Source organism: Poromitra crassiceps (assembly GCF_964638095.1).
Source record: "Poromitra crassiceps genome assembly, chromosome: 9".
In the NCBI taxonomy this organism is placed as follows: Eukaryota; Metazoa; Chordata; class Actinopteri; order Beryciformes; family Melamphaidae; genus Poromitra; species Poromitra crassiceps.
In genome coordinates this window covers 51,153,640-51,166,372 of record NC_139630.1, presented here as the reverse complement: position 1 = coordinate 51,166,372, position 12,733 = coordinate 51,153,640, and the positions used below count along the sequence as shown (strand labels likewise).

At 43.1% G+C, this 12,733-nt stretch overlaps 1 protein-coding gene across 1 annotated transcript in view; it reads left to right on the top strand.

Moving 5' to 3' along the window:
• The window catches only part of LOC310782084 (bcl-2-modifying factor-like), a gene marked incomplete at its 3' end in the record, with an annotated part of 47,805 nt that extends 45,858 nt beyond the window's left edge, over positions 1-1,947 (top strand). Inside the window, exon 4 of the mRNA XM_083642755.1 lies at positions 1,828-1,947. Within this exon, the coding sequence (XP_083498881.1) occupies positions 1,828-1,947 (120 nt within the window). The remainder of the gene's footprint in view (positions 1-1,827) is intronic.
• Positions 1,948-12,733: the final 10,786 nt, after the last annotated feature.

The window sequence follows — 12,733 nt, the reverse complement described above, 5'->3', positions numbered from 1 at the left end:
GCACTGTAGAATTAAGGCAATTAGGGACAATTAGGGTTACGTTTAGTGGTGCCGGTTCAGTTCAGTTCCGTCTGCTAGCACTGCATCACATAGCCTGTGGCGCGGACTCTGATTGCTAGGCTGGTAGAGAGGCCTTCGCTTTGCTCGTTGGAGAGAGCTGGCGGAGAGAGAGAGAGAGAGAGAGAGAGAGATATCGTAACAAGCTGAATGCTTATGCAACGGCCTGCAATATCTGAACGCCGCTCTTCAGAGAGCCAGCGGGGGAGCTGTGCTGGAAGAGAGATGAGAGGCGAGAGAGGAGATTGTAGGCTGTAAGCAGGGAGCCCCTTCATCTGCCCGTTAGTCCATGAGGGCTGCACGCCCCAACAGCAAGTGACAGAACTGGGAGAAGAAGAAGACGAAGAAGAAGAAGAAGAAGGCATCTCCAGTAGGAGGAGGGAGTCGGTTTCCTTTGCTTTTGTTTCGATAATTATTCCGCTGACTTGGCCATTAAGGAGAGAGCCGTGATGAAATAGGGGGCGCCTTCTCTGAAAGCCTCTCTCTTTGAGGTTTGTTGTTTATAAGTCGATGTGCACTAAGACTGGATGAGAGGGGACCATCTCAAACCTGACTTTGAACTCTTATCAAGTGATGCTCGCCTCCCCTCTCTCTCCTCCCACCTCATTACTGTAGATGTCTCTCTCCCGTTCCCTCTATTCACCTGCAGTGTCACTGGTGCATGCATTGATGTAGGCCTGGGAAATGGCAGCCTGTATAGATCAAAAATATGATCACTTCAAGCACTTGTCAAACACCGACTTCTGCTATTCATTAAAAACACGAGTGTAATCGTTGATTTCCCCCGTGATTCTTCATAACGCTATCCTCCTTGCACTAAATTGTGCTCGTTGCACTCTGAATGGCAACACTATTTCAGTGTCGACAGTTCATTTGTTCTTTTCAACCAACTGTGTATCATTATAAAATCAGTAGTATATCAGAAAACTGTCAACAGTTTTGCAGGCATTCATTTAGTTTGACAGTTATTGAGAGTTGATTTGAGTTAAGTTGTGGACCAGTGATGTCATTCATGCACAAATGACATTACTGGTCCACAACTTAATTCAAATCAACTCTTAATAACTGTCAGACTAAACGAATGCCTGCAAAACTGTTTACAGTTTTTGGATATGTGCGAGATTATGTGTAAAATAACTCAGTCAGCATTGAAAATCGGCAGTGTTCCTTTAAGTGCAATTTGTACTTTTACATTTGATCTCTGGAGGCAAAGCATCTGATCCTTTGAGCTTGATGGCAACATTTTTGATTTAGGATAACAAGTAAATGTACAAGTATTACAATTGCCTATTGTCTGAGGGATGGGGTTACCTCTGTATTCTGTCCCTAAGTAAGACCGTGTCATCCAATGGACCTGAAGTATTCAGCACAATTACTGTATGTTGTGTGACAGCCATGTTTGCTAGAAAACACAAGCTACTGTTGTGGAAACATCTAAGCTCCCTGGTCATATGGTTTAGCAGAGAGGGTTTACCACAGTTCACAAGGCTTTACCTAAAAAAAAGAAGGAAGTCCCATGACAAAACCAGACAATGAAAATATGAGGGTGTGAATTGATGTCATAAGTGTCTGATGAAATACTGATGATGAGAGTAGGTGATTAAAGTGCAAATGTGACTCCACTCAGCTGTGAAGGAAGTTGAAAGTTGTGATTAATCAACATTGATTTCCGCCTCGTTGGTGTGAACTGAGTGTAGCACTCATTGATGCCAATACCTTCTGAGGACTTCCGAGTCACCTTCATGTGTTCTCTCTCTGTTTCTCTTGCAGTTCCTGAGGCATGACCAGAGACAAAACCTGCCTGTCTGGATGCGCCTTACGATGGCCCTGTTTGGTTTCCTGTTTCCCAGACAGGGTCAGCTGCCCCGCCTGCGAGGGGAGCAGAGATGAAGGGACTCGCTCGCGGGCCAGAGAGGGTCTCCTGCCCCGCCCGAGAGGGGAGCAGAGATGAAAGGACTCGCTCGCAGGCCCTTGCCTTGGCCCTTGTTTTGTCCCCGCAGAGAAGACAAGGGACCAGACTATTTGAGATGGCACTGTAAGATGGAACACGGGTTTGGATTTATTTCTTTTATTTTGTAAATGAATATGAAGTCGAGATGAAGACAACATTGGTCACCGCTGGACGGAGACTCAATCACTTTTTTTTTTTTTTTTTTCCCCGCCTCTCCGAGAAGAAGCCATTGTGTTTGAAGAGATATTTTCGAAATATTTGTAAGATTAACTATTTTGTACAGTAAATTGCTCTTTTTATTTGGGTTTTCAAATCTTGAAGGACCTCCATCAGTCCAGGGAATGCCTTATTCTCTCCTGCCACAGTACATACTTTTTTTTTTTTGCATCAAGGAAAGCATCAGAAAGGGATGAATTTAGGATGAGGCCACTTTTTGGCGACAAAACTGTGGACACGGACGCTTCTGTGCTGAAGTTACTCCAAACCTTGACGACACAAGGCACATTTCTAACTTATTCTCATACTTATTCTCAGAATAACAGAAAACCCTGTACCAAACCGTTACTATTCCACACTGGTTAGTTTGAAAATGGTTGTCATTCAATTTTTGCGGTGTTATTAAACCGGCGTTGCTGTTGGTCAGTTAAGGTGTGTGTTCCACCAGCCTCGACAAGACGTAGGGACATTTTATCAACCTGTGTGATTCACTGCTGTCATCTATCAGCAATTTTCAAAACCACTCATGTTGTTTGAAGTGGCTCAATGACCAATTGTATTGCCTCAGATCCTGTTGATTTAACGGACAAATGCATGTCTACTTGAACTTAGGTGTACTGAAGAGACTAAGATAGGTCTGCTTTCAGTCGAGCAACTTCAAGACCTGACATCGTTATCGTGATTAGAATTTGGTGTTTGTAGTTGCGTGCTTACTGTATCTGAAAATTTAGCGTAATTGTTAAACCAAATAACGAGCACAAACGTGTCAAAGTGGAACAAGTCTCACTCGTGGGATTACGATCAGGGAACTGCAAACAATCACAGCAGCTGGAAAGCGTTTGATCCGTTTCATCGTCTTTAAGCTTTCCGGGATTTCTTTCTCTGGCTGGATTGACAATCGCAATTGATGGCTTGATCTAAATATATGCATTACGGGTCACCTGTGAAAGAGAGAAGTTGTTATTAGCATTTTTGGGGTTAGCAATATTCAAGCCAGTGGACGCATTAAAATCTTAGGGATTATTTGCATTTTACAATCAAATTGACATCCACAGGACATTTCTCAGCATATAGCCACATGGTAACATTGTAACATTGTAACCTGGCCATCTTGCAACAGTGTGTTCTCAATGAAATACAAATATCTCTTTACTATTATCCCAAAACAATTTTGTTGCAGAAACATTTTGACTTCAAGCTACAGATTACAGCGAAATAGATGCATTTCGTGTTCAGTTCTAATTCCTTTACACCAGGGCAAACTAACCGTCTAAACTTTAGACGGTTAGTAATCAGTGCTTTAGACTCTAAAGCACTGATTTGAAAAGTGATGTGTTAAAATTATCTCAAGTTAAAATTCAAGCTTCTGAAATGATCTTATTTCAAAGTGCTTTCTCTCACCAAACTGCCAGCGGCACCATTCAACTTGACTGAGAGCTTAGTAATTACCGCTTTTATCCAGCTCCCTATCCGTTTTCTTTTTTAAATCACAACAGACTGTCTGGATATTTCAGAAAGTTCATACATCCTTGTGACGACTGCCAAGATAGTGCAGCATTTTGCAACGACACAGCCACTGTTTTTCAATGTAAGATTTAACGAGTAAAAAAAGTCTTTACGGAAATTTAATATGACGTTATCAATTCCTCAGTAGATGTATTACTTCGGTCTATTGTAGACTGATAATATGAATGAACATGTTTGAAGACACTGATGGGTTTTCTTGATCATTTTTTTCTTTTATTATATTTTCTTCAGGGAGTAGTTACTACCCATTTTAAATACCTGACACTCATTCTGAGCTGCTGAGTGAGGAGTCGATGCAGGACTTCATATAATGGTGTTAGTCTTTATGATTGTGTGATTGTAGTAGACGACACTGTACAAGCAGAGAGAGATCAGACAATTTACATTTTCCAAAGCATTTTCACTCAACGTAACAGTTACTAGGGGAAAAAATTAAGTGTGTCACAGATTGTCAGGAAGTTTTTTTTTGTACATAATTAGTTGAACCAAACGTTTGTTTCCTGCAAACACTGAACGCTGAGCCAATTGAAGTATAGCTGTGACACACTCCCCGGTCTTCAGTCCAACGCCTCACTCTCGTTCTCTCTTCATTCAACTTCACGTTCAACTACTCCCTGTCTTTATTAAGAACAAGCCTGTTAGCTTTTCATTTTGTCTGGTTTTCTTTGAAATAATTTATTCTAATTTATTTTGTGTATATTTGCTCAGTGCTACTGTATAGACGCGATCTCAATGTGTACAGTCGGTTTCTCCTCGTTGTTGATGTACATTCAGTTGTGTGTTCACTGCCTGTGTGTGGTGGGGAGGTTGGACTAGCGCCATGTGCCTCGTGCGTTCTCACATGAGTCTTTACAAATCACATGAACAACAGACAATCAAATGTACAAAATGTGCCTTGTGAGCCACAGACCTGCCGCGTATCCATCGACACTTGGCATGATTTCCTAAGGACAGCGGTCACAGCTCTTTCTCACTTCGCTTGGTCTCTCTGAGATCAAGATGCTATGATACAATGGTGGACAGATACAATAGCCATTATGACAAGATACAAAATAGCCCATCAGTTTGGTCCCTCATCTCCGCTCACGAGGCACAGGCTCCACCTCTGACGTCTCTTAGCACACATGGCGAGGTCACCACGCGAAACCTTCTCAATACCAGAAACGACTGTTTGCAATCAATGTGCACTGTAAAAAAAGTTTTCTACCTGTATATTTTGCGCCTCTCTCTTTTTACTCCTGTGCTGAACTTCCCCTCTAGATTCTTAAATCTCTTTAAGATCTGTAATATGCTGGATTGGCCTAGCTCGTCTGGGTTTCTGTGCTTTATTATCTACAATCTAGTAGGGCTGTGGGTTTACATTTGAAGGAGGAACGAGCCACCGTGGTGCCCAGTATTATTTGTATGTGAGCTGGGGTTGCACAGTCACTCAATAGGCACGATGTTGCACTCAGCCTATTAGTTACAGTACCAACCGTTGCTGCAACCCTGACTCAAGTGAAACGTTTTGTTATAATTATGTTCAACCTTCAGTGTCTTGAATATCAAATTTCTTCGATCGGTTTTTTGAATATCCAAGAAAGAGTGCATCTTTACTGTCTAAGTGCTGTGATTGGTGTTTTTATACATTAAACATGGATTTGCCACAGCTATTATTACTATCTTTATAAAAAGATTTTAGCGAAATTTTTTCCATACCTTTTGTAAAAAAAAAAAGAGAGAGCAACAACACAGCTTCTTGCTTTTCTACGATTGCTTTTTCATTCAGTGTTGTGGCTTTTTTTTTTTTTTTTACCGAGTCTGCTGTGTCACTCTCAGTTCAAGGGCTTTTTCGATATATGTATATGGAGTAAAAATGCATGTCCAACATTCCAGAAAAATCTGTATCTTAAGGGTTTGAATGTAATTTGGAGTGAAAACCACAATATCGCTTTTTAATACATGAACTGAACAGTAGAGCTTTTTTTTCCCAGACTCCTCTGCTCAGCGCACGGGGAGTTTCTTCTTCTTGTCTTCACAACTCACACATTGCTTTCGTTACGTTCAGAGTGGTCTCAAGGATTTCACATTCATGTGTCCTATGAAGTGAGACCCAGTCCAAATGTAGCAGTTTTGTCAAAGCATCGTCTGTGTTACCTTTGGGACTGCTCTGTGTGTACTGCACCGTTTCCACACAGCGCAGGACATGGAGGGGGGGGGAGGGGGGGGAGGGGTGTTTGTTTTTTTCCAGTGCAATATGCTGTACATAAGAGCTTGACTCTCAAAAAATCTTACGATTTCTCTTAATTTTTTTCTTTTGTTGTTAAATGGGTACATTACTGTTTTTTTTCTCCATTAAAATTTTATGAACAATTCATCATGGCTCGTGCTTCTTCATTTCTGTCCACAAGAGGTAAAACCTTTGTTCATGTGCACCAGACAAGCAATGATCAAGATGTCTTAGAATAGCAGCACAAATCATCTTGAAGCTCCTCTTTTATACCATTCAAGCTCACACAAACAATTTTGTCCTAGTTTAATATTTTATTTTAACCTTTAACCTATTGAGAGCGCGCTCTCTTTTTCAAGGACACCCTGAACACAACACAAATATATATATATATATATATATATATATATATATATATACATACCGTACATACAGTATATATATATATAATATATAAAAATTACTATAAAACAATAGGCTATATAACACAATGATGATATAATAGTTGCAATTATAAAACAATAAAATCAAGTAAAACAAGTGAAATCCCTATGCAATGCATCCTCCAGCACCACCCAGAATGACCAGTCAGTCACGCGCGCACACGCACACGCACACGCACACACACACACACACACACACACACACACACACACACACACACACACACACACACACACACACACACACACACACTCACTAAATACTGTATGGGAAAACATAATGGAACCCTACTAGCAAGTGAGGAGCAATAAATTGCTTGTCCCAGTGAGGTAGCAGTGGACTAACAGTGGAAGTGTAAATGTATATGATTATAGTTAATGAAGTCTTAGACTATTTTCAATAATGAAGACTACTTAACAGCAACGCCCAATCTCGTCATATCACAGTGCACGCCCCCTTTCTTTGAGGTCGTATAACCTATTCATTGTTAGGCTCGCCCCCTTTCTCTGATGCTGTCCCCTCACCCATTCACAGTTTACCACACATGTGGCAATAACCAATCAGCCCAAGGTATTCCTCTCCAGCTGATCCCAATCACCTAATCAGCGTAGTATATCAGGGTCCATGTTTACTCTGTTTGCTATGTGCTGTGTATGTGTCATTCTCAGTTGCTGATCATCATCGCTGAAGCAGTTGTTTTGCCCCACCTCCTCCCCTGACACCACCATCGGTCATGACTCCTGATAGAAGAATTCCCTATGGGGGATTTCCTATCCTATTCTTCACTGACGACGCCCTCTCATCATCTCAGGAGAGCGTCATCATATCATGGAGTCATACGCCAAAATTAATATGTTGTCTCATTAAAGCTTGTTATACTTTCTACTAGTCTCTCATTATTGAATTATAGTCTCTTCTCAGTTGACTTTTCAGTAGGCTATAGGCACCCAGTAAACATCCTAATATAAAAGAGGAACGGTTCCAACCCGTCATTCGTGCATCAGGGTGTTCAAACATGACATCACACGCCTCCTAGCTACAATCCCAACAGACACACAGTCCTTGAAGGAAAACGACTTTTATGAACAAACACCGGTTTTGTCGCTCCATTGAAAGTCCCTAAAAAGTAATTTAGCACGAACAACGGAAGCGTTCCATAAGCCCACGGGGCAGTGAGGCGGGGGTTCAGCATTGCTTTGCGCCTGCTCTTCCTTCAGGGAGAAGGTTCCACCTTATATAAACTGTGATTCCTGGCTTCTGAGGTGATCTCCCTCAGGCAGACGCTTTGTGCAAACAGGGCTAGCAGGGAAGGAGAGAGCATAGAGACACATGGCCTTGGGAGAATAGAGAACTGACGTTTCCACAGACGGCCTGTCTGCCTCGTAAAGATACGACCACACTCCGGTTTTGCATGTTCAAATGTATGTATGCTATAGTCTAGTTTTTACTACACAGTTAGATATTATCATAATGTTGTAGTTGTTTCAAAATGAGTTACAACTGTCACCTTTGGGTTGTTTATCCAGTGTGTGCCCGCTTCTGTCTTTTGCTGGCGGTTTATGAAGTCTGTTGTTCAGGCCCTTAAATTTGCCTATAGAAGAAGATGAAGAACAATGCGACACAAACGGCTGACTTCTGATTTATGTCTTATTATATTTTCCTTTCCTTCTCTCTCTCGAGCCGTAAATTACCCGCTGCTCATTTTGTCACATCTTTTCACACTGCTCACTCACACTCTTGGCCCAAATGGAAATTACAAGCAGGCCAGCTATGCACATCATGGACACAGAGTTTGCTGTTCGTTTAATCCTCGTTATAGTTTAGCGATGCAGAACAGAAGTTTGTGGAAGCATGCTGACCCCAGAGTGTCAGTTGATAAAGGCCAGGCTGCCATAGAAACTCTACAATCTAGATTACAAATGTGAGCTGCATCACAGAGTCCCTACTAGCTAGCTGCTAGTAGCTACCCAGGGTTTTTTTGACCGCTAAACCCCCACTGTGATTCCCCTCGACCTCCTGTGAAAGCCTAGTCCCTGGGGAGCTGTGGTAAAAACAGATGAGTGTGTGTGTGCATGTGTGTGCATGTGTCTGTGTGCGTGCATGTGTGTGTGCGTGTGCATGTGTGCGTGTGTGTGTGTGTGTGTGTGTGTGTGTGCATGCATGTGTGCGTGTATGTGCATGTGTGTGTGTGTGTGTGTGTGCATGTGTGTGTGTGTGTGTGTGTGCGTGTGCATGTCTGTGTGTGTGTGTGTGTGTGTGTGTGTGTGTGTGTGTGTGTGTGTGTGTGTGTGTGTGTGTGTGTGTGTGTGTGTGTGTGTGTGTGTGTGTGACTGTGAGTTCTTTGGGGAGAACACACAAGGAAGGGGAGGGGTTGAGAGGGCTTGCTTGGCTCAGCACTTTTGCAGTGAAGCCAGACAAAGGCCTCCCTGTTCCCCAGGCCAGTCAGTGAGGGCGACGCCCTCACGATAGCCCGGTGGTGCCTATCACTGGGTCACGCCTCAGCTTGGCCAGAGAAGCTCCAGTCCCTTGACTTGTTGTTTACCGTTTGCCTTGCCGGGCAGTTCTACAGAGTTGAACGACATGGTGGTGCAGCTAGGCCAGGGTTGGACTTTGAAAATGTAATATACTACATATTACTACCGTAGTTACTTTCCTTTGAAAGTAATAAGTTACTTTGCAATATTACTGTCTGTGGAGAGTAACTTGTTACTTATTACACTACTTTTGCATTACTTTCACCAAAATAACTGCAGTAGCAGAATGACATCGCCGCCCCGGAACCATCCCGAAAAATAATTTGAAGCCAGTGTAAACCGTCCGAAATTCTAAATGTTATCCTTTTCCTTTGCTATTGTCATCTATAGTGGTTATTTGCACAAAAACACACAATTTGATTAGGAAATGATTGTATCTTATCTGGTGCTTTGATTGATTTTTTTTTTAACTCAATTTGTAACTTGTGTTACTTGTAACTGGTACATGTATAATATTACTAAAATCTTATTGGTAATAAGTTATATGACTGAGTTACTGCTAAAAGTAATTTATTACATGATGTTACTTTTGTAATGCAGGCAGGGTATGACTCTTAATGTTGGCTCTGTATTAATAGCATCAACATTGCCATCAGATAAGAGGGTTTATATTTCCACATCAAATACTGAAAGAGGAAATGCGGCCTTCTCATTGGTATCACCGTGTCCCACAAGTTTGCAGAGTCACGATAACTGAATATCATCGAAACCCGTGTGTAGGCATCAAAACAACCTCTCAGTTTGTACCATTGTTTCACTGTTCACAGTTTGCTCTGTGCTGCTGCCGGAAACGAAGACAGTGAGGAGGACAGGAATTAAATGTCCTCATCGCCCTGCATAAATCCACAGAATGACGTCAGGAGGAGATGTAGTGGAGAGTGTCGACGTTTCAATTATCACCTTTCTGCTTCAGTTGCTGTCAGGGAAAAGGGTCAAGGTAGGTGCATCTTCTGGTAGTGCTGATTGCCGAGTGCATTGCGTTTAAACAAATCTCTAAGAAACAGTTGACAGACAGACCTGATGAACTCTGTCACTGTCACCACCTACCCCACTGTAGGCCTACTTACTTGATGGAAGTACACCTGAAGGTTTTTTGAACATCCAACTGAAATACTAATAAAACTGTTATCATGGTGAGTACAAATCTTTCTGGCAAGAGGACACAGTATTTATATAAATAGTTTCCCAAAAGGAAGATCAATTGTCTGAGACTGGTGCGTGACAGATATTTGATCTCATGACATCTTTCTCAAAACAACGAAGAAAAGCATGAATAACAGAGGTGAACTGGAGGGGGTAAAAGAATGATATGGCATCATAGAATTCAATGGGTGCGGACGGTTCCATCCTCTGAGGAAATGAACGTCCGGTCCGTAGAGAATAGCTGCCATACTGGCCTGAATTGGCACACGTGTCAGGTGTAGCGCTGACGTGGGCCGTCGGGTCAAAACACAGTGGAGCAGCTGCAGGCGAGGAGCGGCTCCGGGGGATAGCGTGACTTCCTTAGATCAGTCGCTGCCCAGTGGACCGTATCACAACAGATGACTCCTGTCCAAACACCTACCTGTGTTGTAGCGGGGACGACTTCATGGCACCTGGAAAAATCCTCTGCCAGTACACACACACACATGCAATTGGAGGCGCCGTGAAATTTGACCTCCACGTTTGACCCATCCTGGCTCGTCCTCCTCCATGGTTCAGGCCAGGAGCGGTGGGCAGCTGCAGTGAAGCAGCCTGGGGACCAACTTCTTCCAACCACCGTCATCGTCAGATGACGATCTTCTGCATGTTTTTAGTGGGTGTCCATATTGATGTTATATGGAGGAAACCCCAGGGGGGCACAGAGAGAACATGCAAACTCCACACAGAAAGGTCCTTTTCGACAAGACAGCTCACCTGGGCACCAGGCATGGGGAGACATACCCCCGGTGCCAACAGCGCCCCAGGCGGGAATCGAACTTAGGACCTTCTTGCTGTGAGGCAAGAGCGTGAGGCAAGAATGCTCCCACTGCACCACCGTGCCCCCATAGCACCAATATGGCCGCTAATTATTGAAGCAAAGGTTTATTATAAATAGACATTAGACATTTTTTTACCTATCCCCTTTGGAAAATACTTTGTTCGTGGCAGGGCAAACTGGGGCTTGAACACGGGTCCTTCTAACCACTGGGCATTTCTTTTGCCCTGGAGATGGATTCTCCAACTTTTGCCCACCAGACAAGTCAAATCTGGACTCTATGTGACAAACAAAAAAACAAAAAAAAAGGCAAAATGAGCCATGAGTCATCATTCCTCGGAGACAACCTCATGCAAATTGGTGGCAGCATTCCACAGTTACCTGGCTCCGCTCTGACTGGGCCGCGCTGCCCCTCACGCACGCCCCAAATGAGGGCGGGGAGCAGTCAATCCATCTCCTAGGGTAATAAAAGTTAAATGCGGCCCCCGAGTGGAGACATGCCCCCGGGGAGACTGTGTGCACGGGACGTCTGCTATTGTCTCATCGTCATCTCGGGCCCCTGTATCAAGGGGAGGAGAAACCGCTGAGATGATAAGTGAGTATTTATATGCTGGTGGCTGCTGTCTAATTCAAGACAGATGAGGAAAGTGCTGCAGCAGATAGAGCAAACAGCCTCTGGAGACTCAACCAACCAAACACAATCTCTCTCCCTGTTTCCCAGATGAAGGGATGATAGCAGGTAGGCTATTACAATGATAGCTCATTTTATATGATATTATTATGCATTGCATTGCATAAGTGATGACCTTGCAATGCACTGCAAGGTCAATCATCAGATCATGTGTCTGCATTCCAAATCAACTCAATTACACCTGTTGCAGACTTGGCTGACGGCCTGCAGGGCAGAAGGACCTATAGGATCTCATTGTAAGGCCAAACTACACGATGATACTAAAACATCCTATCGGAGCGTTCAAGTACCACTGAGTTTCTGTGATCACTGCACCAATACTATGCTGCTGCACTTCTCAAATAGCCCACAGTTCTCCATTTGTCTGATATTTGCGTCTGCGGTCTCTGACGTTTCGAAAGAGCCCATGTTTATGGTCGGTGTGTTCCTTCCTGGCAGGTTCTTGTTTATGACTCTACTCTATCTGCTGGATGAGGTCCTGTTTGTTGACACCGCAAACAGCCGTGAATACTTCCAGAGACTTCTGTCGGTGGCAGTATCAGTTTACATAATGATATAATGACTCGGTGACATGCAGGCTTGTGACAAGATGTCCTGATGCGTAGCTAATATGAAACAACAGTGCAGTAGCAACATCCATCCTGTAGTTGTTGTTTGAGCCGTGGAGATGATGAACGCGCTTTGTGAAGGAAAGACAACAGTAAGTGTGTGTGTGTGTGTGTGTGTGTGTGTGTGTGTGTGTGTGTGTTCACTGTTCAGATGAATCATATCTAGGTAGTGAAAACACCCCAATGCTTTTTAGCTGTGCGTGTAGACAGACACGATATTTATGGAAAGCATAAGCCTCATGGAAATGATGGAGTATGGGATAGCAACAACGCGACTGACTAGTTGACGTATTACTATAAACACACATCTAATGGTTCCCTCTGTTACACATGACAGGGTTTCTCCTGATAATCCATTTGTGTGCTCTCAGTCGGAAAGACAGTGATGACAGGCAAACAGTTCCGTAAAGTCCCATATTTCTTAAATGGATTTTAAATTTTGAAATGTTTGAAAGGTGTAAGAGACATTATTCTCCCAGATATCCTTCATCCCAATTGGGCGAGTTTTTGTTGATAAATTAACTAAAACGATTTTGCTG